The following is a 20,223-nucleotide window of genomic DNA, read 5'->3' as shown; positions in this document are numbered from 1 at the left end:
AGATATGACCAGTAAAATGTGGAGAATCTTTCTGAATTTAATGTCATTTAGACAATTTGATATATTTGGCTGTTTCCATTATTCCACTTCTATGATTATGTATACTTTGAAATCATTATTTATACTCATGAACCCTTGTGGCAGCTTTTGAGTGAGTTTTTCATTGCCGTCTGATTTACTTGCCATATCAGAGACCTATGCTATGCTAGAGACATATTAAACTCAAGAGAGTCAATTGCATTAGATAAATTAAAATTATGTTTAAAAAAAAAAAACATACACATAAAAACATGTGTCCACAGAGTCCTATGAGCTTAAATGAATATGGAGAGGCCATTGTAAAACACATTACTCCTGAATGGCTCTTTATTCAGGGAACATCTCAATCGAATCATAGGTCTTCCTCCAATCTGTCCCTCTAACATATTACAAATAAAAATAGACGCCATTACCACAGAGTTCGGTGACTCTCATTAGGGATGGATATGGAAGATGTCACTATAAACTTTGCATCATTCTACAGTTGGAGAAATGCCACCCTCACCATCCTCTACAAGGAAGTTCATCTCCTCCTAATCCTTGGAACCTAATCCTTGGAACTTTGCAGAAGTGATCAGAGTTAAAGACATTGAGATGGGTGATTAGACTTAATCATCTAGATGGACCTTAACTAATCATAGGAGCCCTTAAAAGTGGAAGAAAGGGGCAAAAAATAAAAAGCTAGCTTAAATGTATTTTTATTTTTAGTTGCACCAGGCCATTTTAGGCTCTAATAGCTAACACTTTTTACATGTGTTTGAGATCTGTTATTGAAAGTTAATTGTACCAGGATAGAAAATTAAGTGTTTCTCAAAAATTTATGTTTATATGAATCACATAAGGAATCTTGTTAAAAACAAATTCTGATTCAAGGGGTTTAGTGTGGGAGCTGGAATTCTGCATTTCTAACAAACTCAAGTGAATCCCATGTGGCAAATCCATGGACAAGGCACATGTAGCAAAGTTATAGACCATGGGATAAAACAGTTAGAAAAAAGAAGAATGACAGACAACTAAGAAACTAATCAGCATCTTCTGGCATCCTCACTTTCCTAGTATCTATTAAAGGTGTGTAGCCTTTTTTATCTGGTGAATTAGGGAATTACAGTTCTCATTACAAATCTATAATATACTTTCTATCAGGCACTGACTTTGACAAACAAAAGTTATATATATATTACATATATGTTTCTAAACATTGTAAAACAGTGGCAATTTTTAAATATTAGGTCAAAATATATTTTTCTAAATTCTATGATTTTGGGGGTTGGGTGGTTTTAAATAAGAACATGTGACTTAGTCTATTATAAGAACTTTGCTGAATTTAAGGGATACGTCAGTAAACTCAGATTTCAAATATTTTAATGATTTCATGTAGTAAGCACATAATGGTACTTGCTTAAGTTGTTTTCCACTAAACTTTCTAAAATTGTTTTTTCAAATTCACAAATATTACTTCAAAGTGACTTTTGGTTCTATCTATCTATCTATCTATCTATCTATCTATCTATCTATCTATCATCTATATTTTTCTAATCTATCATCTCTCTATCTATCTTTCTCTATATATCAGGTTTCATCTCAAAAGTGGGATAGCTAAAAACTTTTTGTAGTTGTTCTCAGGTTTCTTTCTTCACTTCACTCACCAAATATGAAACCAGCTCAGTCACCTTCTTGTCTTGATTTGGAAAGGTTGAGCAATGGAGAATAGAGATGCAAAGAAATTATAGTATTTTCTCACTTTGTCCATATTCATGATTGTAATTTTCCTACATAATTGTTATAAGAAGAAATTAGGGATTTTTGAAAAACTTATATGATATATGGCCACTGCTTAAGGGTAGCTATACTTCTGGGGTGGGAAATCCTAGGTAAATATAGGATAATTAGAAACCTAAATATAAAAATAAATATATAGAATGCATAATGGTGTGTGTGTATGTATTTCTCAGAAGCAAAAATTGAATCAAGTTTTAACCAAGGATTCATTGTCAGAAAAGGATCTGAGATAGTTCTTATTTTTAGCATATCAATTCATGTACTAAAATTAAAGATGACAGTCATATAAATTTATTTATTTAATTTATATTGCTTAATAGTGCTAAAATAAATCCAAATATAGTGTCTTCTGTCTCAAAATGTCTATCCCTTTTAATTTAATTCTTAATGTGAGCTGAAAAAGTCACTGGAATATCAAACAATGTATTACATTAAATTCGGCTTATAAAACAAAAATCAAAATGAACACAAATACAGCAAAGTAAAACAACAACAGCAACATCTATGTGTTGAACGGACCTCAGTTCATAATATTCACTTATATATATTTCTTTCCACTCTTGGAAAGCTCAATAGTTAACCATTATCTTCTTATGGCCAAATAGATCTCGGATTTATTCCTACTGTTCACATTAAGATCAAAGAGGAAGTCAACACCTTTGTGCGCATTGCCGCTTGCATTAGAGATTAGCATGACACTTTCTATGAGTGAGGGATGGCTAACAATTCTAACATTATACAAATTTATCTTTCACCACTTGGAGCTTATGTGGAATCAAAACAGGTCGGAATTTAGGATGCATTATTCTTAAATTCCACCTTGTTAGGCACTGTTTTCAAGTTAAGAATTTGTGAAGGAATATCACTTTGATGATTTAGAAATAGCTCACTTTAACATTAACATTGAAAACATCCAGATCTATATTCAGAAATTTGTCCTGGTGCAAATAACGTTCTGAAGTTTTTCAAAGCCCAGGGATAATTGTTTTTTACTTAGCAGCCAATGTTCTATTTTCAATGCAGAATAGGCCATTCCGGTTAACCTATTAATAATAAATGCACCGGATTACAACAAATGAGCAAAAAGAACCTGATAAATACTTAACACAGGACAAAACTATCTTTATGTTCCAGCGGATGGCCTATTAAAACACTATTATATTGATCTATTTACATTGAATTTGAACAACAATTTTTTTAAAAAAAAGATCGTTGGCCTAATTTTTTTAAAAAATGCCTTCTGCAGAGACTGGATCCAAGCACACAGGTGTCAAATAACAAGTAAAAAAGATTACAAGAGAACTGAGCCTGTGAAAGTTGAACTCTGGTTTTAGTTGCCTTTTGTTTCTTATTTCCTACCATTAACAGTTAAATACATATCAGTTCCCTGTATTTCCATCTATTATAAAAATAAAAGTAAATTAAATTACAGACATTAAAACACATAGATATAATATGCAGAAATATGTCAAAGATAGCATTCTTTATTTTTTACTGACTTCCAGGGCCATCGTCCATCAACTAAGTTAAAATAATTAGGCTATGGGTTTGCTCTTCCCAGGTACTGCTTTCTAAAAATGTGTTGTCTAGCTCTGAACTATGAAACCTTCATCACTTTTCAAAAGAGAATGTGACTCTATATAATGCTTGAACATATAGTTCTATTTTTTTTCCAGATATTAGTGACACGGTTTTAAAATGATCATTTTATTCTCTGTAATAAAGCCAAGCAAATATTAGGGAAGCAGTTACACATATATGAATGCACAATTCTTGTTTATGGTAGAATTATGTACATTTTATTGAGGCATAACTAATTTTTCACTAGCAACTTTGTCTTGGATTTATTTCTCCATTCGACTGCAGTGAAAAGGATTTCTTCAAAAACTTGTTGTACTTTAAATATGGTGAGCATGAAATAGGTATAAAATGAGACAACATGTTTTTTCGGAAGCTGTAGAGCTGTAATCAATCCTATAACTTGGGAAATTCATGATTACTTATGAGGTGAAGCAAGCTGACGACAGCTGCTAATTGTAACCATAATCTTATGTTGCAAGTGGCAGATGTATTTCAGAAAATATGTTTGATGAACAGATTTACTGGTGAGTGAGAATTAGTTCCCAAGCTTTCCCTGGAAAATGTTTCTCCATGATGCTTATCACAATCTATTTTGCTCTGGGGATCAGTCAGCCTTCTAAATTCTATCAGAGCAAACAAAAGAGTCACCTATCACAATGTCACCTCCTTGTTAGATTATTGCTGGTTTTTCACACTATAATTGTATATCTACAGCTTTTTTTTGACATACATTTTTGCGTTAACAGGAATCAGCCTATACACTATATTTTCAAGCATGCCTTATACATTGGCAGACTTGGCAGTATAATTTTAGAAACATAATTTGAGATTAATTTGTTCTCTCAATATTTTTCTTCTGTCATAGTTCTTGAGATTTTTAAAGGTAAAATTACTATTTACTGTTTTTTCAAAACGAGTAGCCCATAAAAAGCAAATATGTCTAGGAGACTTATGAACTTAAAAATGTATCGGCCATTTTTAACTACTGTGGAGCCAGGCTGCAAATCAATTTTTGACCCAGAAATTTTACTTAAGAAATTATATCCTGATGATATTATCAGATATAGAGAAGGATATATATGTGTTTATGTGTGTGTGTGTATACATGTCTCCAATCTAAGTTTTTACCAATGATGGACCATCTACATAATAGTATGTTATTTTATACAAAGAAATTTATCAAGAAGTTAATGACATTGGCAAATATTATAACTAATAAAATACATACTTATATGTATAACATATGAGCTCCACTTAATAAAAAAAGAGTTAGGGATACGAATGTGTATAAATATAGTATAATATCCAAGTACTTGAAACAACTCAACCAATAAGTGAATAGATAAATTGTGGTATTCCCATATGTTGAGATACTACTCAGCAATTTTAAGAATAAACTATTGATGCACAGAAAACATAGTAAAACATCAAGATAGTTATGGTAAGTGAAAAAAGGGACAAAAGAGAATACTGTATGATTTTATTTATATAAATTCAATCTAATCTAATCTAATTTATATTAATAAAAAGCAGATTAGTGTTTGCCTGGGGATGGGATTGGGTTCCAGAAAGTTTTAGAGAAAGGAATCACAAAAGGACACGAGGGAAGGAGGATAAGCTGGCTACATATGTGCATTATCTTAATTTTGGTGATGTTTTAAGGGGCATATGAATATTCCAAAATGTATCGTTATACAATTTAAATTTGTGCAGTTTATTTTTGGTCAATAATACCTCAATACATTTGCCAAAAATGAAGAATAAAAACAAAGCCATAATTTTCTAAGTATACATGCCTACAGTGCAAGCTTGTGAAATTTTCTATTGTGAGCAATGGAAAAAGCAAAGAGAAACTAGACCAAATTTCAAGAAACAAAAGCCATGTTTTGTCTTTTTTTTTGGCATAATTTTGTCCTTGAGAGTTCCACTTTGTACCACTGAAGTCATTTGAATTAGTTTACAAATGGGGAGCCTTATATCAATTATCTTCAATTAATAAGATTGTTAGGAAAGCAAAGTATATCTGCTAAGGAATTGGCTATGTATTCAGATCAACACTAGTTTGAATCCTCAGTCTGCTAATTATTTGTACTATGTGCTTGGGGAAATTCCTTAAACTCTTTTCATCTCAGTGTATTCTTCTATAAAATGTGGATGATAACAACAGTACCTACCAGATAAAGCTGTGATGAGGCTTAAATAAGCTAATAAATATAAAGCTCTTTAGACAGTTGTAGTTCATAACAAGTGTTCAGTAAATTAAAAATATTTATGGAGAAAAGGATGGGCAAAATATTTGAGTCTCATGTTGTGAATTTGATGCACATTTGTAATAACAGAACATATACTTTGTTCATTAGTTGACTTCATGATAAATAAAAACATTTTATAGAAAGGAGAGGGAGAGGGAGAGGGAGCTTGATGAAAATTTTGATGTTCTCTGAATAAACAAATACCCTTGGCAACATAAGAAAGTTGGGTGCCTCTCTTAAGTTAACCAACATTCACTGAATTCCTAGTATGCAAGATATAGTACTAAATGAATGAGGAAAGGATACACAGATTATTAAGATCTGCTCTTATCCATAGTGAGGAATGCTCAATAGTTTGGCAATAAATTGTTCTTCATCTGAAAGAGCTATATGCTGCCACTTGTCTACAACTTTCTAACACTGGTAGTTGATGAAAGTTACAATCAATGACTTTTTAAAAACTATAATGTGGAATTTAACATAAGCATTTGGTGCCACAAACTAGGGAGAAATGAAATCACAGCCATCATTGATTACTATTTTTGTGGGGAGAATCTGGCAAAAACTGTCAATGACAGATACTTCATTGAGCATTTATAGCTTTTGGTATGAACTATGTCTTATCTTTTTATTAAATATAAGTGGTGTTTATTTCCATTGCAATATTGTAAACACAAAAAAATATTTGAAACTTTCTATTGTTACTTTTTAAAACAAAACAAATGCACATATAAAAAATGCCAAAACCAATCAGCTGGATATAATTTCAATAGAATACAAATAAATATTGTTTTGGATATAAACGTACCAGCACATATATATAGACCATTGGAGAACTAAATTATTTATTACATTTTAGTTTTTTTAAATATAATATGGGCATTTTAAATCAACGTATCATATATACTGATAAAAATTGAGTAAAATAAACTACGTATTTGTATTATAAGTCATATTTTTAAAGTAATATACAACATACATAATTTGAACCCAAACATTTATTTGAAAGAGAAAGTTGACTAAATTCTATTTTAATTAACCTAAAATTAGCCAAATATTTTAATCTAATATTAACTACAGATTAAAACTTTATGGACATATACTGTATTAATCAGCTAACAAATTAAATATTAATTAAGATATATTTTGTGCAAAAATATTGCTTTGTAAATTATTGAATGGTCAATACAACTTATAAAAATAATATATATTTAGCACTGTGCTTTTTAATTTTCTATGTGTGATAGTATAACATGAATTTGGAAATTCTCATTAATAATTTAACCACTTATTTTCCTTAATTAAAAAATTAAGTTGTAAAGCAGCCATTTTATGCCCTTACTAGGCACACATTAACAGATAATGTATTATTTATCTGTATTTCAGCACTGTGTTTTCGTTGACATACCTACAGATCTTCATCCACCCATCCTATTTATCCATTTATGTCACAACTATATTTACATTCTTCTAAAGCACCATGTATAAGATTCATTTAAGTTTCTGGAATATCTGAAAGCTTTCAAGTAGTTTTTACAATATTCAACCTTTGGGAAAGTACTACACTATACTATACAATTCTATACTAATTTTTAATATTTTTATCATTCTCAAATATTATTACTTTCTTTACTAATTCTGTTATTATTAGAATACAACTGGCATATTGTTTTTCCAAAATTTTGACACATGGTATGCCTACTGACTATTTTCAAAAGAAGATATTTCAACATTTTCAAGATTTCTATAACATTTCCAGGACAATTTTTTCTTTTTAGTTTATTTGTTTAGATTACTTATTATTTGAACAATCATTTATCCAAGAGGGACACTGAGACAGAATCACAACATCTAAGAGATTAAAATAAACTCTGGAGCTAGACAGCTTGATTTTCAAACCCAGCTTTGCCACTGACTAATTATTGGGCTAGTTATTGACTTAAATGCTCCATGCCTTAGTCTTATCTGCAGAAAGGTATAATAATGGGATCTACCTTGTAAAGTGATGAGTCAAATGAAATAATATATCCAAAGCATTTAGAAGACAGCACTGTTCACAGTTTGTGCTATGGAAGTGTTTGTACTTGATCATACACTGTACGATGATTTTTTTTTTCACACAGCTTTTAAATACTAAAAATATATATTTTTGAAAACTTAAATTTTTTCTAAATACTTACTTTATTAAATTGTTCATGGCATCTGGGTCATATGCTGTAACCTGTCCGATGATGCTGCCCTCCTTTACATCTTCATCTACTTCTATCAGGTAAGAAATTTTACTGAACACAGGAGGCTCATCTATATCTTCCACAGATATTTTGACTGTGGCTGTGTCTTTGAAAGGTCCCAGGTGCAGGAATCGTGGATCAGGATGAGTGTTACTGGCATCCACTCTTAAAGTGTACAGCATTTTGTTTTCAAAGTCTAAATTCTGAAGTTAAATAAAATAAGAAAAATTACTACAATACAGTAGACATAATAAGGGAAGCCAATTTCAAAATGTAATAACCAGCTCTTTTAATGGTACCAATAATTTTGGTTAAATAATTTTCCTGATTATTTCTTTATACGTATGCCAAATAAATGAGTAAATATTTGTTTCGCCTTATACTTCTACATAGGAAGTAACTGAATATAATGGTATACACATTAAGATTAATTCTCACTTAGTAATGAATTTCACATTTTAGTTATCAGATTATTATTTAATAGACATATGTTATTTATTATTATTATTAAAGTCATATGAAGTTAAAGTCAGAGGAAATATTGAAATAAAGTACTGATTTAGCAAACCATTTATGTATATAAGTTGCTTTTTTAGGTTCTGCATTTCTAAAAAGAGAAAAATAATTTCTCTAACTGAACATGATGATAAGAAAGATGCTAATGAAAGCAGAGCAATCAGGACAATATAATCAATATTTAGCTGGAATCGTCTATGTAAAGCTTCATAACATTCTCCCACAGTGCATTAAAAATCAAGAAATCCAGAGGAAAACACATAACATCTTCAGGTCCCACCTATTTGAATAGACCATCACATTTAACAGTTTAAATCTGTTAAAGAGTGCATGAATTAAAGTGATGGCTGCTTGTCTATTTTTTTCTGCCATGGAGAAACAAAAAACAAGTACTTTTGAGGTTATCTAATCCTAGTTTGATTGTCATCTACTAAAAGCACAAGCAGTTGAGGTTTTGTATCATTTTTTAAGTGTCAGTGATGAAGGTGTTTAACTTACTTGAAGTGAAATCACAACTATTCCCACTTACATGAAGGATAGACAGCATGTAAAGGATGGGGAAAATAAATCCGAGCCTTTTCTTCCCTTAACTGAAAAGCAAAAATAAACCATAAAGTGTTCAATGAAAAAATGAAGACAGCAAAAAGAAACCTGTTTGACAGTTATAATCCCTTCCTGTGTAGCCTTGTCAGTGATGACATCAAACATGTCAGCTCCGTCTCCTTCAGCAATGCTGTATTCCATTTCAGCATTTTCCCCCACATCAGGGTCATTGGCTTTTATCCTTCCAAGATGGGTTCCAAGAGGTACAGACTCAGGAGAATTAAATTGATATGTACCTGAAAATTAAATCAGAGCTCTTTTGACATTTCATCTTTAGACAACAAAGTCCTTTATTTCCTTTGCCTTTTTTACTTAAATAAATTAATTTTAAATTGGGAGAGTTTTTTTTTTAATTATATTGATTCATACGCTATCAAAAAATAGAGATTTATTAAGTTGGACAAATAATTTATAAAGACAGAATGCTCTCATTTCATAAATGAGAAATATAAGTTCCAGAAAAATTAAGTGAATGTCCCGAGGTTGTCTAGATAATAGATGATAGGCCTGATATTAGAATCCAGAATTTGACTTAACAGGGCAAGAAACCAAATAAATCTTTTAAATAACTTAATATACATAAAATGTGTAATGACAATGTTAAAAGCTCTAGATAAGCAGTAAATATTTGGTTTCTTGCCTTTTTAACCACATTTTATATTTTTATATTTTTATTTTTATATTAAATATTTGGTTTCTTGCCTTTTTAACCACATTTCATATTTTATATTAGAATATAAAATAAAGATGTACACAGAAATTTTTTTCATGTAAATGTCTTTAAATGAGATGCAGGTCCAGCCAATCATTACATTGCATTTTAGTTTGTGGCTATTTATTCAAAATACAAATAGAAGAACAATTACCAAAAAAGTTAATAAAAGAAATGTTTTTAAACATTGTATGCTAAACTTTATGTAAGGCTAAAGGCTCTCTATGTTAACTTATTTGATTTTAACATTAGTTCTCATAGGACCAAGGAAGGTATATTATCCCCAGGGATAGGGCTCAAGGAAATCATTTTGTAAAATTGGAGAAAGTGGAACACAAAACTAAGGCTCTCGAACTTTAAATGCTATTCTTTTTCCAGTGGTGAAAAAGAGGGACTGAATTTAAATTTCTCATCACTGGGCAAGTTGTTAGTTAAACTTTCTAACCTTTTACTTCTACATCTATGAAATAACATTGATAATGATAGCATTTAACTCAGTTTTATTATGAAGATTGCCTAAAATTATGTCTTTAATATGCTTAGCTCAGGGGCTACTTCTTGAATAGTTTTACTGTTACTATTATAGTTCCAAACCTTTTGTTAAGATGATAATAGATCATATAATTATTGAATGGAGAGCCATTTTAGAATTCATCAAATCATACTTTTTAAGTTTATATTTAAGGAAACTGAAAGCAAAGTTTAGATATATGTTAATTAAGCTCTTTATTCACGCTCTTGAAAAACTTTTTTTTTTTAACAGTTATCTTATTTTTAAATCCACCATCCAAAGCCAAATTATCAAATGATTTAAATCTGACTAACCTGGAAAAATGCTTTAATGCACTGGAGTCATTGTTATAACTTAAAATTTGAGAATTAATTGAACATTTTAAGATAGGGACTTTTATACTTTTCTGTAAAATGGAAACATTTTCATCAGAGCATCAAAACCTGTTTTTGTAGGACCTCATAGTATGCAAAGCATCCATGGTTTAACATGCATGCCTAAAAAGGTGACAACTGAAAGAGTATTAACTGTTTTAACATTCACAAGTAGGTAATAGATACCAGCAAACTTTAACATGCTTCAGATGCCATCACAACCAAGGTATACCATAAATCTATGGGCCACTAAGAAAAGAAGAGAAAAAAATACTGCCAATTGAACTGACATTCATTGATTTTAATATAGTATCTGATTTTCAGAGATGCTAAAGCATCAAGTCTGTGTTTTAGACTCGATTAAACAAGGGATTATAATTCTTGGGTACACACAAGAAAACTGAGGCAAGACAAATGGCAGACATGGGACTTGAAGCCAGGTAGGCAGACTTGAGAGTCTGCACTCCTAACCAGGAAAGAGATAAGAAAAAGAACGAGATGATCACAGCACATGTTGAGAAAGGTAGTCTGGAAAACTTTATAATTCTTCTAAAGGTAGAAGAGAATAATTAAATTTGCCAAAAGAACCTTGTTTTTATATATTCTTTTACTACCTACTCACTGATGAAAATGATCATGGTAATTTTCAGTTCGTGGGAAATCATTATTATCTTGTGGGGACAAAGGTTGTGGATTGGCCTTTGGGCATAAACTAGTAGTGAAACCACTAGTACAAATATCAGCCTCTGTTTGTCGTGTGTTAGAGAAGGCTTATGGCATGAGGCCACCAAGACCTTCCTTACTCTGGGGAAATCGAGGAGGGCTGTTGTTGACATCCGTCAGAGTGATGTTCACCGTGGTGGTTCCAGAAAGACCTCCCATCTGGCCGCCCATGTCTTTGGCTTGTATAACCACTTGGTACTGCTCTCGATTTTCTCTGCTCATGTCTGGTAATGCGGTTTTTATTATGCCTTTTGGAAAATTAGACAAATATATTACAATTTAACCACTAATTTTTATCTTAAATTACACTATGCAAGATCCATTTTAGAGAAGTTAATGACAGCAAACAGATAAAATGGTGGTTTACCTAAATAAGTATTTCAATCCATAACCAATTTAACATAATGAACAAAACAAAAGGAATTCTTCCATTGAATACTGTTCAGGAAGTGAATTTTTCAAAATCAGTTGGATTATCCTTTTGATTAAAACAAATTTCAATCAAAAATTCAGATGAATAAACTTGCTTAATTTGATGATAGCCACATTCTTTGGATTTTGAGCATTTCCTATGACATATAAAGTACTGAACCTCTGTGAAGCTTTCTATTTAATGTCATAAATTTAAACAAAATAAATAGTCCAAAAAGCTAATGATTCGATGTATTTCAGTAATAGGAAGTTTGCTTTTGTTTCCATGTAATAACTATAGAGGATAAGTAGAAACATGATACTGAATAGATACCTTTTAAAACATAGAAAAATCTACAAACGAATTGTGCATCCAGATGCACTATATAATGAGAAAGTGCCCAAGTATTAAACGTTGTTACCTGATTCTGGGTCCACCGAAAAATATGGCTGTCCTTGCAATATGCTGTAGACCACTTTGGCACTGTTTCCGTAGTTGGCGTCATCTGCATCCGTAGCAGTCACTTGTATAACAGATGTACCTACAGGAATCCCCACCCAAACACAGACACTTACATTTTCTGAATTAGAAATGATCTTTGTGAAAAATCACTGCTGATATCGTGGGATGTTAACTTTGTGACTAATCATCTTTAAAAAATAAAAAATAAAAAAAATTAAAGAAGCTAGCTTCAGGAGCTAACCGCAATTCAATATAGTGCTAGACTTTTCTTATAGTTCACTAGATCTCTACAGAAAGTCAGAGCATGGTTGTAAACTTACTATTAACTAAAGCCTACCTTGGGCAGAATGAATTTCTATGATATTTTCCAGTATACTACATATAATATTCAAATGTTTGACTCAAATAGGTGCTAAAATTCTTTAGGACAAGAGAGTTCCAAATTGGCCTTGTCTCATACTTTAATATCTCACATATATTACACTCATAACCTGCATAATTGAGTTGTAGTGAATTATTTCTCAAAATCTGCATGCATATGTGAATGCACATTCTAACAATTAATGTATTGTACATTAAGATTAAACTAACAGCTCATTTTCCACCAATATATTTGAATATTAATGCTTTAATTTAGCAAGTCTTTTTATGTGTTCTCAAAATTAATTATCAAAAGATGAGAACTTGAGTTCTTCCTCTTGAGGCCTCTGTTTTCTCAGCTTTAACAGAATTGATATGTCCAGTGAAAGGATACACTTATAACTCAGTCAATTCCAGATGTACTCTTCTATCACTTAAAAAACATCTGCTCATGCCCTGATGTCCTAGCTAGACCAAAGCAAAAATGATGGCTTTTGCCAACTAAATAATCATCACAACTTCAACTAAAGTTTTTCTGATTTATATTTATTTTTACGTAATCCTATATGAACATATATTAGAGTAAAAATTGTTTTCATGCTTGCGGATTATTTTGAAACATGAATTATTAAGCATAGCAATATGCTAATTTCAAGTAGTTGATTCATCAGTTTTATGATATTTCTTTGGCCACCAGTTTTATTTTTCTTTTACCATGAGTATCATTTCACTATGGGCACAGGGAAAAACTCCTATGCACCATTTTGACACTTTAAATAATATATTTTTTTATTTGATTTGATTTCGATTGTCTGCTCTTTATTGTGAGCATATGATCTTTAAATTTATCCAAAATACTTGAACAAAAAAATAAAAATAATAAAAGTCAATCCTAAAATGTGGCTCTAATGCTACAAACACCCACCTAAAATACTATCCCATGTTTCAGAATCACAGTAATAATATGGAATGCTGTTAAACATTGATAAACACTAAAGCATATCATTGATATTTATAATAGCAAAAAGAAAAAATGAAACGCCTACTATGTGGACTTTAGCGCATGGATAGTTCTTTCTTTTTTCTCATAAATGTAAGGACTAATTACACAGTTAATGCTATTTACTAATAAAATGTCATAGATATTGCTTTATACGTTTTATACTAATTTTATAAATATTCATTTATAAAGACAGATTAAAAAGAAATGCATCATTTTGCCATTATATTCCTCTAAATTTTCTAAGATATTTATAATATTCATTGGTCCTCAAATAATTTAAAATAAATATTTTACTTTTATATTAAACAAAAGATATTTTAAAATTAAGTAAAATATAGTGAAGCCTGATTACCAAGTTTGGGTTATTTGTTATTTATAGGTTTTGTCTTGTATGATGTGAGCTCCCCAAAGGCAGGGCCCATATCTGCTTTCTTCAACATTTTGTCTCTAAAGCCCAGCAGAGTTTCTAGCTCAAAGTCATAACAAGAACATTTACAGAATGCTTAATATAGACTAGGCAGAGTTCTCAGCAGTTGATTCGTGTTATTACTTTATCCTAATGATAAAAATAGCATGTAGATCTTGGGGTATATAGAGGTGGCTCATGATCACACACCTAGAAGGTGTTGGGAATGGGGATCGACCTAGCCAATTTGAGGAAAGAAGCTCCATTCTAAATAATTTGCTAAGTGGTCTGTCTGGCGTTATGGGTACATTTGGACATATTACGTATTGAACCACCAACAGTAAATCTCTAAGATTGGACCAAGATTAGGACATGAAGGATTCATTGATGAGTTGTTTGTGTGATTTTTGGAAAAACTGTTCAGGAATTTCTTGTTTGGGAGATGATGTAGAAGGAGAACTGGAAAAGATTTTGAGGGACCAATTAGGAGAAATTACCCAGTCAGTGAGAAAGTATGCATCCAAAACCTCCACATTTACACAATGGTAATTTGCCTAGATGAAGAATGAATGCATGCAAATATTGAAAGTTGATAGATAATCTATAATAAAAACATAATGACTATGAAAATTGAAAATATTAAAGGTAGGGCTCTGCTATAAATATTTAAATCAAAGTGCATTTCATTTTCCTTCATTATGTATCCTCCTCATATATCACCCAGATTAGATGTTCTGATCAGAAGATGCTAACATATTTTAGATTTAAGAGTTAATTGGAGCCATTTAACTTTAAAAAGGCTGAGGGTCACATGATTCAAAGAATTAAAATGGAATATGGCATATGGTTTTGAAAGAAACAGGAAGAGAGAGAAAAAACAAGAAGAAGAGTTAATGAGAGAGAAAAAGAAGAGAAATATATTATGACAAAAACGAGAAGGAGACAGTATAGAGTATCAGAGGACAACATTGGAAAGAGAATAATTATAAAGAAATTTCATTTTTTATTAGATTTTATTTACCACCTAAGTTAATCAGAGTAGTTTCTCAACCCTGATTTCAATGAAAATTACTAATATTATAAAAATAATCTTAGAATTAAATCATCGTGCATTACTTCATTTATAGAGGATTTCTTTATTATTTGATTATACACAGGCTTTAACTGTCAACATATAGGTTACATACAGTCCGACAAAGTTCCTAAGTTTCACCTTTTAGTTTCTTTCTGTAAGTGATTATCTCTATAGGAAAAAAGCAGAGAAAATCACATCTGCAAAATTATAATCATTATTTTTCTTTGAATTATGTAGAGGAATAAAAAGGCTCTAAAATCTTATTGTAAAATGTAGTCCCCCCCCCCTTTACTCTTATTTGGATTAAATTTTATCAAGGGCAATATTTGAGTTAAAACAATACAAAATGAGAAATAAAATAAGAAACATGCTGATTTTAAGTAGTTACTAAGAATATAATAAAATTAGAAGTTTTCCAAACTATGTTTTGCATAATAAGCATAACTATTTCACAGTGGGGAAAAATAGTAAAGCATTAAAATTATCAAGCTATTTCTACATTAATCTTTTCTTAAATTAGTATTAGTAATAAGTTATCTCTATGTTTTTTGGGGTAAGTCAGTTTAATTCTTTTGGGCTTATTTTCACTTATTTATTAAGAGAGATGATTAAACCAAGTATTATATCTTCTGTATATACATACATATTGTGTATATAAATATAAACATTTATATTTAAAAATAGACACACATATAAAGGAGAAAGCAGTTAATACAGTAATGTTAATAAAAGTAATAAAGAATAATAACTATCCTCTACAAAAGGGACCAATATTTACCTGTAGCTCTTAAATTTTTATTAATTTTGTGCAACCAGAGGCATATTAGGCATATTGCTGCCTTCTCTATGTTTTTCAAGGGCTTTTTTTTTTAATTATAGGCATGGAGTGAATGCATTTGGCAATGGTACTAATTCTTATTTTTAAGGCTTGTGATAGTCATATATTGTACTGCCCACAATTTAAAGCTCATATAAATGAAGTATAGACTTCCTTACATGAAAGTTTTTGTGTGTGTGTGTGTGTTTTTTTGACAGGATAATCTTTAAGCCTTCTTCTATGCATAAACTTATATATCCTATGTTTTATTATGAATATTTAATGAGAAGTGTTTTTAAAAATAAAATATAGAAATATTTAGTCCAGTCCTGATATTATCATTGCTTGATAAATATTATTAGAATCTAGACTATATAGTATTTCAGATGAGAAAGAATATATTTGAATTAGGTAGATAGATGATAATATTCTATTAAATACATAAAATAATCTTGGAGAAAACACAGGTTAATTGAGTTTTAATATCAATAGTCTCTGAAATGTATTGTTTTTAAAAATGAGGTAATGCTTTGAAATTTTTAAAAGTTATTCAGATTTAAATCCAGTATTATAAAAAATTATCATAGTCATATATCTGTCATCTTAATCATGCTTTTTATTCCTATAGATATGTCAAACATTTTCAGAAAAAGATAAGTGAAAATTTTTAGACTATTAAGTGTTAAAATACTTGGCAAAATAACATACACACAAGAAAAACTATAAAGTTTTACAAAAGTTAAAGGGCATTAAACAAAAACCAAACTACTTTAGAAAGTTCATTAGTTGGAAGTTGAAATGGAGAGTATAGTTTTAGATGTCTCTGCATCTCAAATATAAGGCCAAACAGTGATCATGGTGTATATCTCCATTAGCTCACTGGTTGATCGCTATGGATCCATCTAGTAATTTCCATTGAACTGCACCAGCCTAACACAACTGTTCATATTTAATTCTAGGCTTTATGACTTCATAGAACTCCTATCTAATTTGATAAGTGTCTTTTATATTTTTGAAATGAATCCCTGAAAATAACTGCACTTTTCTCAGACAGATGAGATTTCATTTGATGGAAAAGGGAATTATAACTTTTTTATACAAGCTCTTGGTTCTTCTGGCTAGATAGAACAGAATAAGAAATATTTTACATCAATCACTCAATAAAGATAGATTTATATTTTTTCTCTAAAATTATTTTAGACTATAACATATTAATTTCAATAATGTAAAAATATACTTAAAAGTGATTTTAAAACAATATTCAACTAAATAGCATTGACTTTTGAAAATCGGTTGCATATTTTGGATTAAGTTTATATTAACAAGTTGTTTTTTTTTTTTTTAAATCTATTAGGATTTAAGAATTAGCTCTTACAATCTCATTAATGAATCTAAACTTTTCATATAAGAAGAGCTAAATGTAGTCACCCATACAGATAAAAACATTGCATAATAACAAGTAGTATTTAAAATTATGGGCATGAGCAGCCTTAAAATTGAAACGGTTATTCTCAGTTTGCACAATAAGTCATCATTCAGTAGTGAGATCTAACTAAAATAGCATAAAAAGATTTGAAATATTCTTGTTATACTACCAGGTTTTGTTTTGTTTTGTTTTTATCTTAGTTCAGTTATTTAAATCTTTTTGAATTCTAGGTTCCTAATTAACAGAATGGGGATTTAAGGTTCTATTTCCCATGCCTACTATCGTTCAATGATCAAATGAGACAATCAAAAGGAATTTGTCAAATGCAAGCATTAGCTGTTATTATGCAAAATAATGCGAGAAAAACTGTCCAAAATTGCTGACACTATTTGATACTCCTTTCATTTTATTTCAGGCAAAAATATATCCAACTTGACTGCCATCTGAATGGCAGTTGAGTAGAGATGAAAAAGTTGGTTGAAATGTAATGGAAGAACTATTCCCAGTACTAATCATTTTAGGTATCAGTTACAACATAATAGGAAACGTTAAGATACATACAATTGAAAATAATCAAAAGTAAGATAGTTAACACTAAATAGTTTCGGTTATACTTTTTATCTTGAAATAGGCAATATATCATAACTGTATGTCCATGAGAATTACCTTAGCAAACAAGCAAATAGAAAAGTTAGTTTATATTGATTAGCATGTACCTACCAACTCCAGACATTTCAGGAACACTGGCAGTGTATAAATCTTTTGTGAATTTTGGTTCGTTGTCATTGATATCATGGATTTTAATAATAAATTCAGATTCAGGTTCCACCTGCCGCCCGGTCTTTCTGTCTATAGCCTTGGCACGAAGAATGTACAGGGATTTTTCTTCTCTGTCTAATTTCTTTGCTGCATGAATATCTCCTGTATTTTCATCTATAACGAATAGATTGCCAGCCCCATCTCCTGTTAATATGTATTTTAAATTTCCATCTCCTTTATCTTGGTCAGTATGAAGCTTTGGAAAAGTAGAAAAGAAGAGTTCTATAAATATATGTGTTGTTATCACAGGAAAAAAAATGGCACATATCAATTTGTCTCCATATAACATCACTGGAACAATGATTGTAAACATTATCTTAATTTTTACTGTGGGGAAGCTAAGCATTTCAGTTTTATTCTTAACAACTTTAAACAAATATATTATACATCACAAGGGACTAACTTTAAAATATGAAAATGAATCATTTTTTTCAAAACACAGTGTTTCCAAGATATTTTGAATAGGTTGCTATAAAAATTTAAACCTTTAATACATTAATAATAATTTAAAAAGTCTATTAACCTAGATCATGAGTGTAAACTAAACTCAAAGCAGTGGTGTAAGGAAGTTCTGAAGTTATTATGATATAAAGTCTAGGATCCATACTGTAATTTTAAGTAATTTTACTTCCCTTCAGTATAATATTGTTTGTAGATGTGCAGGCTCTATCATCAGAGACACCAGTCAGAGAGAGAATTTTAATCTCACAGATTATTCTCTATATGACTTTGGGAGGCTACTCTTTCAAACAGTGTTCTTCTTTTTTGGAAATTGTTATATTTTATGGACATTTAAAATTTCAAGGGATATAAAACATATATTTTCCCATTAATCTTATAAATAATTTAATGAAAATATTAGGATTTCTTCATAAATTATCTTTCTTCTGATACATACCTATCTTGAAAATAAACTTCTTAAAGTTAAAGTCCGTTCACTGGGTATTTAACACAAGTAAATGAATGATGGAGTCACAGACACTATACATTGGAAAAAGTCTTAACATTTTTGCAAACTTAATACTTGAAACTTGAGTCTTAACTAGCCCACCCCTGCTATATTGTCTTCCATCATATTCTTCACAATTTCCATTATATCTTTGCTCCACTTTTCTCTCTGTGAATTATTTGAGCATTTGAATCTTTTTTTTTTTTATGTTAGCCAAAATTAAAAACTTGGGATTCATATTTTACTCCTCCTTCACTTTCGAGCTCATTGTTAAGATAACTGTTTGCAGCCTTTTCTTTTCTGGAATATCTTCCTGACCCATATATCTATCTCCATCTTCATTGGTACCACCCTTGTTTTGGCCTCCCGCCGATCTTACCAAGCCCACCCCTAAAATCTCCTAATTGTTGCCTGCCTCCCCCTTGCTCTACTCCAAATAATTTTCCATATTAAAGAAGTTGATTTTTCAATATCGCAAATATGGCCCTGCTACTTCTAGCTGAACAATCAGTAAGGCACAGTGCATAAGAACCATAAATCTAAAGTCTTACAAACTGGGGTTAGCCTCACGAAAATTTCAGTGTTATATTGGGCAAACTGTATGTATGTGTTTACTAAACCTCTTCTATTAAAGAAGATAATATTCTTTTACAAAATAATCTTTATTTGTATTGTTAATCTAACTGTTTGTACCCTATAACCTTATTTACACATTTTCTATGATCTTGTCCTCAAGTCCAGATGCATAGGTAACCACTTTTACCCACTTCTCTATGCATTTTATACACAATAATTGTTTTGTTTTGCCTTGTTTTATTTTCTTAATTTCTCAGAAGACCTGTTCTAATTTTCATACCTGACGATGACATATGTTTCGCTCACCCTTTAACACCTTTTCTTTTCTCTGCATTTTCCCCTAGCTAGATATTTATCATATCTAATTTAAAAATTTTCTTCTTAGGGATGTCTTCCCTGACTGTAGATTAGAATAGATGTGCCTGCTCTGTAAGTGTAAAGCATATTTCATTTTCCTATTATGACATTCATCACATTTGGTGAAAATTGTTTATTGTGTTCACTAAATCATAAAATTTAAAAAAAAGAAAGATGGATTTTTTCTTTAAATCGCTAGAATTTCAATATGTTCCTTAAACAAATATTTCCTTTTTTTAA

At 30.4% G+C, this 20,223-nt stretch overlaps 1 protein-coding gene across 1 annotated transcript in view; it reads right to left on the bottom strand.

Moving 5' to 3' along the window:
• The window catches only part of CDH9 (cadherin 9), a 96,713-nt gene that overhangs the window by 10,257 nt on the left and 66,233 nt on the right, over positions 1-20,223 (bottom strand). The window contains exons 3-7 of the mRNA XM_016137283.2: positions 18,003-18,297; positions 12,155-12,274; positions 11,402-11,569; positions 9,050-9,237; positions 7,832-8,085 (exon numbers count right to left, since the gene is read on the bottom strand). Coding sequence (XP_015992769.1) covers positions 7,832-8,085; positions 9,050-9,237; positions 11,402-11,569; positions 12,155-12,274; positions 18,003-18,297 — 1,025 coding nt within the window. The remainder of the gene's footprint in view (positions 1-7,831; positions 8,086-9,049; positions 9,238-11,401; positions 11,570-12,154; positions 12,275-18,002; positions 18,298-20,223) is intronic.

Source organism: Rousettus aegyptiacus, unplaced genomic scaffold, assembly GCF_014176215.1.
Source record: "Rousettus aegyptiacus isolate mRouAeg1 unplaced genomic scaffold, mRouAeg1.p scaffold_m13_p_8, whole genome shotgun sequence".
Classification (NCBI taxonomy): domain Eukaryota; kingdom Metazoa; phylum Chordata; class Mammalia; order Chiroptera; family Pteropodidae; genus Rousettus; species Rousettus aegyptiacus.
This window is presented reverse-complemented; position numbering and strand designations above follow the sequence as displayed.